Source organism: Aquarana catesbeiana, linkage group LG06, assembly GCF_042186555.1.
Source record: "Aquarana catesbeiana isolate 2022-GZ linkage group LG06, ASM4218655v1, whole genome shotgun sequence".
Lineage (NCBI taxonomy): Eukaryota > Metazoa > Chordata > Amphibia > Anura > Ranidae > Aquarana > Aquarana catesbeiana.
The window spans coordinates 259,576,194-259,589,262 of record NC_133329.1 but is presented as its reverse complement, the minus strand read 5'-3'; the positions used below and the strand labels follow the sequence as shown (position 1 = coordinate 259,589,262).

At 42.2% G+C, this 13,069-nt stretch overlaps 1 protein-coding gene across 1 annotated transcript in view; it reads right to left on the bottom strand.

Moving 5' to 3' along the window:
• The window catches only part of LOC141146726 (aldehyde oxidase-like), a 230,454-nt gene that overhangs the window by 167,336 nt on the left and 50,049 nt on the right, over positions 1-13,069 (bottom strand). The window contains exon 8 of the mRNA XM_073633234.1: positions 10,518-10,598. Coding sequence (XP_073489335.1) covers positions 10,518-10,598 — 81 coding nt within the window. The remainder of the gene's footprint in view (positions 1-10,517; positions 10,599-13,069) is intronic.

Here is a 13,069-nt window from a genome sequence, read left to right as displayed (position 1 = left end):
CAGCACCCGTACTTCCCCCTTTCACTGGCCAACCCTGAATTCAGGTGGAAACAGTTTATTTTACGCCACTGGATCTTTATTCGCTGTTTTTCACCGAAGATCTCTTTGGATCTATTGTGGACCAAAGCAATTTGTACGCTGGTCAACACATCGCCACTATTCCCCAGTCCTCCCTTGCCAGAGATTGGAAACCAATTACGGTTTCCGAATTTAAGATCTTTCTGGGCCTTTCCCTCAACATGGGCATAAATAAAAAGAGTGAGTTGCGGTCATATTGGTCCACTGACCCAATTTACCATATGCCCGTGTTCTCTGCCTCCATGGCCAGGGCACGATACGAGCAGATTTTGCGGGTCATGCACTTCAACGACAATGAACTCTGTCGTCCTCGTGGAGACCCTGTATACGATCGGCTCTACAAAATTCAGCCCCTTGTAAACCACTTCAACCAACGTTTTGCAGACTTGTTTACCCCCCATCAAGTTGTCTGCATTGATGAGTCCCTGATTAAATTTTCTGGCTGCTTGTCATTCAAACAGTACCTTCCCAGCAAGCGTGCCAGATACGGGGTCAAGATGTATAAGCTCTGTGAAAGGGCCACAGGCTATACGTGTAGTTTTATGGTTTACGAGGGCAAAGATAGTCACGTAGAGCTGACAAACTGCCCTGACTACATAGGAAGCGCTGGCAAGATTGTATGGGACTTGGTGTCACCCTTATTCGGAAAGGGGTACCACTTGTACGTGGACAATTACACGAGCGTGCCACTTTTTAGCCACCTTTTTGATCATCAGATTGGAGCATGTGGCACCGTGCGACCTAATCGCCAGGGCTTTCCCCAGCGGCTTGTAGATTCCCGTCTTAGGCTGGGGGAGAGAGCCTGCTTGAAGTGTAATAACTTGCTCGCTATGAAGTGGAGGGATAATAAGAATGTTTTCGTTCTTACCTCCCTTCATGCAGACACGACGGTCCAAATTCCTACGGCGACTGGTGTTGTGGAGAAACCCCTCTGTGTCCACGAATAAAACCTTAATATGGGAGGGGTGGACCTCAATGATCAGTTGTTGGCACCGTACCTAATTGCCCGTAAGGCCAGACGCTGGTACAAAAAAGTGTCTGTTTATTTATTTCAATTGGCTTTGCTGAACGCTCATGTGCTATACAGAGCTTCAGGACGGACTGGATCCTTCCTTAAATTCCAGGAAGAGATCGTCAGAGCCCTTCTGTTTCCAGACGGTGCTCCACCTCACCTTCCCCAACCAAATGCAGTAAGCCGGCTGCATGAGAGGCATTTTCAATATGTCCTCCCGAGTACCCCTACCCAACGAGCCCCCCAAAAAAGATGTTGTGTCTGCAGCAAGCGCGGATTTAGGCGTGACACCCGGTATCATTGTCCCTTCTGTCCTGACAATCCTGGTCTTGGCATGGGTGAATGTTTTGAACGCTACCATATACTAGCTGAGTATTAGCGTAGGGTACAGCACTGCACAGACTAGGACACACTTTCACAGGGTCTCCCAAGATTCCATCGCATTTTGAGAGACCCAAACCTGGTACCAGTTAAAGTTAAAGTTACAAAAAAAAGTGTAGTAAAAAAAAAAAAAAAAAAAAAAAGAAAAAAACAAAAGAAGAAAAAAAACATATAAAATAAAAAAAACAAAAATAGTTGTCGTTTTATTGTTCTCTCTCTATTGTTCTGCATTCTGTACTGCAATGTATTGTTATGTTTTTATCATGTTTGCTTTATAGGTATGCAATTTTTTTATACTTTTTTTTTTTTTTTTATTGTTAACCACTTTTTTGTTTTCAGGAACGCCATTCAGCTGCAGAGCGGATTTATTTATCTTGACAGCAACAACATTTGCTCCCACGATACATAAAGCCGTGACTCCAGCGCTGTCGGAGGTGATTTCACCACCACAGTTACATACTTCAGCATATATGCCAAAGCGTGGGGGCAGCAGTGGGTGGAGGAGCGATTTGCTCCTGCCTTTTGCGGGAGGATGCCCCCATGCTTCGGCATATATATATTTTAGGTAGGCACAGGTTGCATTAAAGGTTTTATTTTTTACTATTTTTTTTTTTTTTGTATTTGCTTTGCAGGTATGGTAAGTATTACTGTTATACTGTAATGTTACTTTGTTTTTTTCTTAACCATCATTTGCTTAGCAGGTACGCCATTCAGTTGCAGCGCGGATTTATTTATCTTGACAGCAACAGCGTTTGCTCCCACGATACATAAAGCCGTGACCCCAGCGCTGTCGGAGGTGATTTCACCACCACAGTTACATACTTCAGCATATATGCCGAAGCGTGGGGGCAGCAGAGGGCGGAGGAGCGATTTGCTCCTAACTTTTGCGGGAGGATGCCCCCATGCTTCGGCATATATATACGGTGCATGTATGCCCATCATTAGAAGTGGGTGGATGAAGGGAGGTATTCTAATGGTGGGCATACCCACCGATCAATATCTTTTTTTTCGTTCAGCCCACAGGCTGCATGGAAAAAAAGTTTACAATATATGCCCAACAAGGACCAGCAATGTACTGGTATGTTGCTAGACTTTGAGTGGTTATACCAGAATGATGCCTGCAGGTTTAGGTATTATCTTGGTATCATTCTTTTCAGCCAGCGGTCGGCTTTCATGTAAAAGCAATCCTAGCAGCTAATTAGTCTCTAGACTGCTTTTACAAGCAGTGGGAGGGAATGACCCCCCCCCCCCCGTCTTCCTTGTTTTTCTCTGGCTCTCCGGTCCCAACAGGGAACCTGAGAATGCAGCCGATGGTTCCCCCAGCTGACCACAGAGCTGATCAGAGACCAGAGTGGCTCCAAACATCTCTATGGCCTAAGAAACCGGAAGCTACGAGCATTTCATGACTTAGATTTCGCCGGATGTAAACAGCGCCATTGGGAAAGCATTTTATCACACCGATCTTGGTGTGGTCAGATGCTTTGAGGGCAGAGGAGAGATCTAGGGTCTAATAGACCCCAATTTCAAAAAAGAGTACCTGTCACTACCTATTGCTATCATAGGGGATATTTACATTCCCTGAGATAACAATAAAAATGATTAAAAAAAAATAAAAATGAAAGGAACAGTTTAAAAATAAGATAAGAAAGCAAAAAAATAATAAAAAAAAAAAAGCACCCCTGTCCCCCCCCTGCTCTCGCGCAAAGGCAAACGCAAGCGTCGGTCTGGCGTCAAATGTAAACAGCAATTGTACCATGCATGTGAGGTATCACCGCGAAGGTCAGATCGAGGGCAGTAATTTTAGCAGTAGACCTCCTCTGTAAATCTAAAGTGGTAACCTGTAAAAGCTTTTAAAGGCTTTTAAAAATGTACTTAGTTTGTCGCCACTGCATGTTTGTGCGCAATTTTAAAGCATGTCATGTTTGGTATCCATGTACTCGGCCTAAGATCATCTTTTTTATTTCATCAAACATTTGGGCAATATAGTGTGTTTTAGTGCATTAAAATTGAAAAAAGTGTGTTTTTTTCCCCAAAAAATGCGTTTGAAAAATCGCTGCGCAAATACTGTGTGGAGAAAAAAAAAAAAAAAAATGAAACACCCACCATTTTAATCTGTAGGGCATTTGCTTTAAAAAAAATATATATGTTTGGGGGTTCAAAGTAATTTTCTTGCAAAAAAAATAATTTTTTCATGTAAACAAAGTGTCAGAAAGGGCTTTGTCTTCAAGTGGTTAGAAGAGTGGGTGATGTGTGACATAAGCTTCTAAATGTTGTGCATAAAATGCCAGGACAGTTCAAAATCCCCCCAAATTACCCCATTTTAGAAAGTAGACACCCCAAGCTATTTGCTGAGAGGCATGTCGAGTCCATGGAATATTTTATGTTGTGACACAAGTTGCGGGAAAAAGACAAATTTTTTTTTTTTGCACAAAGTTGTCACTAAATGATATATTGCTCAAACATGCCATGGGAATATATGAAATTACACCCCAAAATAAATTCTGTTGCTTCTCCTGAGTATGGGGATACCACATGTGTGAGACTTTTTGGGAGCCTAGCCGCGTACGGGACCCCGAAAACCAAGCACCTCCTTCAGGCTTTCTAAGGGCGTAAATTTTTTATTTCACTCTTCACTGCCTATCACAGTTTCAGAGGCCATGGAATGCCCAGATGGCACCCCCCCCCCCAAATGACCCCATTTTGGAAAATAGACACCCAAAGCTATTTGCTGAGAGGTATAGTGAGTATTTTGCAGACCTCACTTTTTGTCACAAACTTTTGAAAATTGAAAAAAGAAAAAAAAAAATACATTTTTCTTGTCTTTCTTCATTTTCAAAAACAAATGAGAGCTGCAAAATACTCACCATGCCTCTCAGCAAATAGCTTGGGGTGTCTACTTTCCAAAATGGGGTCATTTGGGGGGGTTTTGTGCCATCTTGGCATTTTATGGCCTTCAAAACTGTGATAGGTAGTGAGGAGTGAAATCAAAAATGTATGCCCTTAGAAATCCTGAAGGCGGTGCTTGGTTTTCGGGGCCCCGTACGCGGCTAGGCTACCAAAAAGTCCCACACATGTGGTATCCCCATACTCAGGAGAAGCAGCTAAATGTATTTTGAGGTGCAATTCCACATATGCCCATGGCCTGCGTGAGCAATATATCATTTTAGTGACAACTTTTTGTAAATTATTTATTTATTTTTATTTTTTTTCATTATTCAATCACTTGGGACAAAAAAAATAAATATTCAATGGGCTCAACATGCCTCTCAGCAATTTCCTTGGGGTGTCGACTTTCCAAAATGGGGTCATTTGGGGGGGTTTGTACTGCCCTGCCATTTTAGTACCTCAAGAAATGACATAGGCAGTCATAACCTAACGCTGTGTAAATTCCAGAAAATGTACCCTAGTTTGTAGACGCTATAACTTTTGCGCAAACCAATAAATATACGCTTACTGACATTTTTTTTACCAAAGACATGTGGCCGAATACATTTTGGCCTAAATGTATGACTAAAATTGAGTCTATTGGATTTTTTTTATAACAAAAAGTAGAAAATATCATTTTTTTTTCAAAATTTTCGTTTTTTCCATTTTTATAGCGCAAAAAATAAAAACCGCAGAGGTGATCAAATACCATCAAAAGAAAGCTCTATTTGTGGGAAGAAAAGGACGCAAATTTCGTTTGGGTACAGCATTGCATGACCACGCAATTAGCAGTTAAAGCGACACAGTGCCAAATTGTAAAATGAGCTCTGGTCAGGAAGGGGGTAAATCCTTCCGGGGCTGAAGTGGTTATACAAAGCACTGTTGGGTGTTATTTACTAAAGGCAAAGACACTTTGCACTACAAGTGCACTTGAAACTGCACTTGGAGTGCAAAGTGGATTTGCCCTTAGGAAATAACACCCATTGTCAGTGAAAACACCAATTAGAGCATCCCAAATGTGTTGTAGCGTTGAGACAATAATCCACACATTCTTGATTAACAATCTTTTTAATACCTGCACAATCACATGTGCATTTAGAAAAGGTTTTTAAAACAAACCAACATGTTTGTTGTATAACAATTTTTGGGGTCACATTAGAAAAAGTAGAAATGTCCATTTAAGATAAAACAGGCATGTTTAAAACCCACAAGAGACACAAATCTTGAACTTACAAAGTTCACATTTGGTAGAACTTGAAGGCAATATCAGACATGAGTATTTAGGAACTGTGTTTGATATTGCGTTCAGATGGGGTGAAGTCACCCCCGGAAAAGCCAAATTATGAAGATGCACACAAATAGCCGAATGTCAACATATGCTAGCTGCCATCATGGGGGATCAAGGGACGTGTTTTGGGGGAGCAACCCCTTCCTCACAGCTACTTTATTATTGAGGAAGGGGTTGCACCCCCAAAACGCGTCCATTGATCTCCCGTGATGGCAGATAGCACATGTTGACACACTGTGTGCATCCTCAAAATTTGGCTTTTCTCCAATTAGACAAAAAATGTTAAAATTTTAGCACACCATAAAGGGATTTGGAGGGGTTTTAAACTCTCCCCAAAACATCAATGATCTTATTTTTTTGAAGAACATCACTGATGCTTTTCTTGAGGTTTTCCAAGTCCCTATTACACCCCATGATCTCCCCAATCAGGATCTGTGCACTTTCCGAGGTGAAATGCCCTGGATCCACAACATCACGATCACCTAAAAAGATATAAACCAAAAAAAAAAACCTGTATTACAAATATGCCGGCATCCATCTCTTACCTGAGCCTGTGGTCGCAGACACTCACTTGTTGTGGTGCCAATTTCCACCACGTCTTCCTCCTCCTGCTCTTCTTGTCTTTGGGGGATTTCCCCTTCTTCCAGAGGTGGGGGGGTCTCTGGTCTACTCGGATGAGGGGTGTCCTCCGAGTCTTTTCTCCCCTATGTATAAAAAAAAAAAAAAAAAAGGTATACTTGGCACACATATATTTAAGGGAAGAACTATAAATATGAAACATTGCTTGGAAGTGGGGTACAATTGTCTATTAAGCTTCAATACTTTACCTGTTTAGTACAGGCTTCACAGATGGAGACACCCCTATAGTATACACTGGAGCACCTGTGTGGGCCCCCTAATAAAAAAGGTGTTCTAGTGCTCCAGCGTCTAGATGTCTAAACAGCTGCTGAGTGTCCTCTCCTTACACAGAATCTAGTTTGCATTTCATTCTATTAACAAACACATCTACACAACCAAATTATTTTCAGACAAGTAGGCCCTAAAAAATGTTGGCAGATGCATATGGCCCAAACAATGGTGTTTTATAGGCCGAAAGAAAAATGTTTGATACGAACGAATAATGTGCCCATGAACATGAAAGTTGACATTTTAAACTGGATTAACAGTTAAGAAAAGCACATGGAGCAGCACGAACGTAATAAAGACAAAAAGAATAGGAACACAGTACAACTACTTACTTTTTTGCAGCACTCTCCGGATTTTTCTGTACTGCTCGTGTTCTCGTAATTTCAGGTCCGACCACAACTTCCTGAGCTATTCTTTCGATCGACGTACCCCGAAATTCCGGTGCAGACTTTTGACCACTTTCGCCATGATCTTGGCCTTACGGACATTGGGGTTGGGGTAAGGTCCATACTTTTCATCATAGTCGACCCTCTTCATTATGTCGACCATCTCCAACATCTCCGTAAAGGACATATTTGATGCCTTATATCGTCTCCTTCTGAATCGGGACGTTTCAGGCTCCGGGCTTTCCTCCTCCTCCTCCTTGGTGTAAATATCAGACACCTGCTCTGACTCTGCCATGTGCTCTTCCCCACTGCGCCGAACGAAAAGTGGCAGGGAATAGACTAGAAAGAACGTCAGGAGCGGGCAGAGTTCCACGCATGCGCAGTGTCTATAAAGCGTAACACACGTGCGTAGTACTTACGATCTGTGAGCGGAGGAAGGAGTAACGGAGGCGCCGATCGTGATAACGAAGGTAAGATTTAACATTGGGCCTATACTGCTTCTAGATTGAGGCCTGTATTTGCACAAGTTTAGAAGACTTTAGGCTGACATTAGGGTTTGTCTTGTGTTGTGTGTTGCAGTGAAAATGGATATCTTGAAAGATAAGGACTTTATGCCAATCTTCATTGATATGTTCAGGGAGCTGCCTTGTCTGTGGGAGATAAACCACCCTGAATATAAGAACCAAACAAAGAGGAAGGCAGCGCTGGATCAATTGCTGGAATTTGTGAAGACGTGACCCCCACGGCAGACATCACCTATTTGAAGATCCTAATTGGTGGCCTGAGGAGTACATATCTAAGGGAGCACAAGAAGGTCCAGGATTCCCAGAGATCAGGAGCTGCAGATGACATTTATGTCCCCAGGCTGTGGTACTATGACAGACTGCATTTTCTGGCAGGTCAGACTGAACCCAGGCCAGCACTCTTCACTCTTCCTTCCACGCTTCCTTCCCCCCCAGCTGAGGCTTATGACGCCCAACCTGGGCCTTCCAGGCAGCAACATGTGGAGGATCCCAGCTTGAGCCAGGTATAGCATTCCTCTAAATATTTCTGCTTGTCCAATCAATGATGTTAACTAGATGTTAGTTTGGAGTACTAATTTAGGATTGTGATTGATGATGCAAAAACTAAAACCATGTCCCTTTTTTCATACACAGGGAAGTCTCAGCCAGGAGTTGGCCGGGCCAAGCAGGCTGCATGATATCCAGGTCACTCCCCTCCACCTTCAAAGACAAAGTGGCAGGAAGAGGAGTAACCTGGAGGAGGCTGCCATAGGCCTCTTTTGGAAGGCTACAGAGGCCCTGAGAAGCCCCCACAGTGTGCAGGAGGACTTTGCTGGCATAACTGCCTGCAAAATGCTGCAGATGGAGGAGGGCCAACGACTCCTGTGTGAGTCCTTAATTTTGGAAGCTCTCAATAAGGGGTTGTGGGTAGCAGATGTTGTTTGGCCCCTCATTTGTGACCTCACACATAGTCCTCCTCCTCCATGTCCTACTCCTCCTCCTCCTCCTCCAGGTCCTACTCCTCCTCCTGCCACATCTCCAACACCAGAGCCACAGCCAGCAAGGAAGCGTGGAAAGAAGACCAGAATGTGATGACCCTGGGTCCAGTCTGGTCTGGCAAAAGATGCAGCCTCTTGTAGTAGCATAGCCTGGGGACACAGATGTCATCTGCTGCTTTCCGGATCTCTGGGACTTCTGGACCAGACTGCACTCCCTTAGATATGGACTCCTCAGGCCACCAATTTTGATGTTAAATAATTGATGTGTGCCCTGGGGGTCCAAGGCTTCGCCAATTTCTGATGTTTCTCCAGCGTTGCCTCCCTCTTTGTTTGGTTCTGAGCCCTTAATAAAGGATTTTTTGTTTCAATTATACTCGCCTATGTGTGTTTTCCTTCAAAAAGGACAGTTTGTTTGTGAGGATTCAGGTACATTTCAAAAATACAATGTGAAATTAACAAGGGACACCAAGCAACCTTCTTGAGATTAAAGAATATAAGATATCAATGGTGTTGTGGTAACTTGACACACAAAAATATTAGGGAGTAAAACTAAAAAAAAAAAATAAAACAAAGATCAGCCTTGAAAAAAATACAAACCAAAAAAAACAAAAAACAGCCTTTGAAAAAAAAACAAAAAAAAAAAAACAAAAAAAAAAAAATTGTCAGATGTGACCAATAAAAATATATTGAGGGAATCACGATAAATAATAAAGAAATAAAGAGAAGTTTGAGAGAAGTCTGTATGAATATGAGCAGCAAAACTACTTAATTCTTCTCACATTATAAAGAAGAAGAGAGTGCGCTGTATTAAACCATTTTTTACATTGCAGCGTGACGAAAGTGCTGTATCCATTGCGAACGCTAATTTTACCAGACCGAGCTGTTCCGTCTCGGAATTTTTTTGAGCATGCGTGGCACTTTGTGCGTCGAAACAGGCCACACACGATCGGAATTGACGCGATCGGATTTTATTGTCGGAAAATTTTATAGCCTGCTCTCAAACTTTGTGTGTCGGAAAATCCGATGGAAAATGTCCGATGGAGCCCACACACGGTCGGAATGTCCGACAACACGCTCTGATCGGACATTGCATATCTAAGTTTTGATTTTTTTTTTTTCTCCCCATTTTATCACCTTAGCTATTTGTTCTCCCATTCATAGTCCTTGTGATTGGGCGTTTATGGGATCTATGAAATATTATTTGTTTCACTTATTCATATTGTACTATTAATAATTTAATATTTCACTTATTTATTCATTTATGGTTGATATATATTCACAGGTTAGCGCCATTCTTGCGTTTCTAAATTTCCCAGTAAGGGAATTGTTGATACATTAGTGAATTTTGATACATTAGTGAATCTCTGATTGGCTTCATAATAAAGGGAAATTGCAAAACTATCACCTAATGACAAGAACCTAAAATTAAGCCAAAATGTAGCTGCATTCACCAGACGCATGGATTCCAATGGTTTTTTTTTTTTTTTTTTTTTTAAGCATGTAATTAGAGCCAGAGGCTCTAATAGGCTTCAAAAAAGGGTGGGCTCGGAGCACACCCACTTGTGTAACAATAACGAATGAATATTCGCTATTGGCACAGTGATTCTCCTCCCGGCCACTCAGGAAACGGGTCCAGAGACCCGTAACCCGATTGGCTGAAAGGACAGGCGATCCTATTGGAGGAGGGAGGAGACGCATAGCGGAAGCCACCGTGATGCAGAGGAGGAGACATGATGGAAGCCGCACACAAAGGAGCACTGCCTGCCCGCCGCCTGTAGGAGTGCTGCCCGCCTACGACCTAGATGCGGGCAGAAGTGTGGGGCTGGATGACCGATGGACTGGGGGGGGGGGGGACTGCGGGCCAACCGGGGAGGTGGTTGTTTGCCGTTCCCCCCCAACAAAAAAAACCACCAGCCATCACTCTCATCTAGAAATCTTCTCTTTTTAGCTGTTCATGTTTTAATTGACTGAATATCTGCTTAAATATCTCTTGAAAAACATGCAGAACCAAAATTCATAGAAAACAAAGTAAAAGCTTACTATGAGTGCTGGTGGAAATATAAGCTCCTGGGTTGGATCCAGAGGCACAAAATTATCATCTTTGAATAACCCTGTGCACATCTAAAACACAAAACATTGGAATTACAAATAAGAAAATGTCAAGACACAATAGCTCCTATGTGTGAAGTGGCATTCTTACCTGAGATCTTACAACTTCGGAAGTGATGTATTGTATTGCAGGGCCAGGACAAGAGATGTGGGCAGGAAGGGCAGCTGCCCTGGGTACTGTTATCATGTGGGGGGGGGACACAGGGAGATTGGGGGGGTTGTGTTGTTCTAGGAGGTGAAATTTGGGGTGGTGCTATAAGTGGTTTGGGGGGGGGGGGATTTGTGTTGGGAGGGGGGACAGGATTCAAAATGGGGAGAAGATGTGTACGAGGAGAGGAAATTTTAGGGTTGAAGGGTGAATTTTTTTTATTTTTTTTTTGGGGGGGTTGGCATTTAACCTGGGGGGATTTGAGGGATGGGGGGGGGGCAAAGATTTGTGCTGAAAAGGGGGTTTTCAGCAGGGGGGGGTGAAATTGTACTGAGGAGGGTGGGTTATGCTTAGGCAGTAAGCATGCAGATTAGTGCTCAGTGTTTATGGGTTGGGGGGGGGGATTTTTGCTGATACATAATGCTCATACATCTTGGGGGGGGGGGGGGTGCAGTTTGGCATGTTTGCCCTGGGCTATAGATGACCTTGTCCTGGCACTGTTTTAATGTATTCTGTGGTTTCTGAGCATGCGTGGTCTTAGTCTTCCGAATTTCTTTGGACAAATACTGTACATTCTGGTATCGTGCGAGATACCACTGTCATAGTCGGCTTTTGAAAGCTGTGTACTAATGATCAGATTATCGTACTATCGGTTCAAAAGTGTGTTTTTTTTTTGTTTTGTTTTTTTTTTGTTTTCGTCCGATTTTCAGATCATGTGTGCTAGGCATAATTCATGTCAGCTCTTCAGAATAATTATACATTTTAGTGATCTTGCTGGTGTGAATGACAATGTTTATCCTCTATAGTAGCACTTGTCTATCACAGATATTATGTAGAGGTATTCGTGTTTCTATTAATAACATGTATACAACCACAAATAACACTTAGGGGTCGATGTATAAAAAATTTAATTAAACGAATGTGAGACAAACAGCGTGGTGAATGAATGTGACACACAGCTCCAACAAAACTTGCCAAATTTTGTCATGTAACTATCTCATATGATCGTAAGTGCCATCTAGTTGCCAAAATTCCTGTTTTTTTTTTCTGAATTATGGTATTAAAAAAAAAACAAATGCTGCATTATGGCCACTAGGTGGCATTTAAAACCATAAAAGGTACTTATATAACAAAGAATATGGCAAGTTTTGCTGGAGCTGTGCGGATGTTTGTCAAATTCGCTCAGCAAACTTTTTATGCGTAGACCCCATTGTTTGTTATGCATAATATTATGCCCTATTCTACGAAAGCTCATTACTTATGAAAGCACTTAGTCAAAAGATTAATAAATGTGATTTCAGAAGAGAACAATTTCCTAAATATTTGAGTTAAAGTGGATGTAAACCCAATGTCATCCTTTCTAAACTACTGCCATAGGGGTTACCTATAAGAATATATATGCCTCCTGCATGTACCTTTACCTGTCAAATGTCTCCCCTCTGTCTGTTATGAGACCCAAAAAACTGCAGATTCTGTGGGTGGGTCTGTTGTCTGGAGCTCGGTGGGTGGAGTCTTGATGTCAGACTCCCCGCCCACCTCTACACTCCCCTTGTCAATATGCATTTTCTCCTGTGTATTTCTAACACTGAACTTCTGCTATGATCTCTAATATCCAGTGAAAAGACAGGAAAGTAACCACATGACTTCAGCATGCCAAATCATGGTGAGGTGTGGAACAGCCAATCCTTGCAGAGCTACTGAAGAAAGGAGTGGGGGGTGGGAATTAAAAAACAATGCATGTCTTAGGCTAGTGCACGAGATATGTAAATCACCTGTCACTCACAGCAAGGGGGAGGATTTGACAAAATGTTTCTGTTTGTCAAGGTTTATCTCACTGAACAATAAAAGAGGATTGCTCAGAGCTGGATTAACTCTTTGTGGCAAGACTGGGCTCAAATGATAGTAAATCTTATACTCTACATTAATATAAATCAAGGTTATTAATCAAGAATATCTTCTTGTTTTATCGACCATTAAATAATTAGGGGGAAGGGAAGAACATGGGAACAAGACTTCTAAATTTCTAGTCCACCTCTATTCTATATTCTCATTCCTTTTTAGAGATTCTGTCACTATTTAAAAAAAAAAAAAAAAAAAAAAAAAAAAACTATAACAAAGTCCTCCCTGCAATTAAAACAACTTATAACATGTCTTGCTGCCCATGACTACATTCTTCATTATCTTCCAGAACTAGGCTTGCTAAGGAATAAACATTTGAGACTTCCTAGAGTGTTGGATGCCTAGTCCCCCTCTGCATTCTATGGTTTCCGCTACTGGATCCTACATTACTTTTGTTTCCTGTAGTGAGGTGGGGGGCAGAGGAAGGAGCCCTATA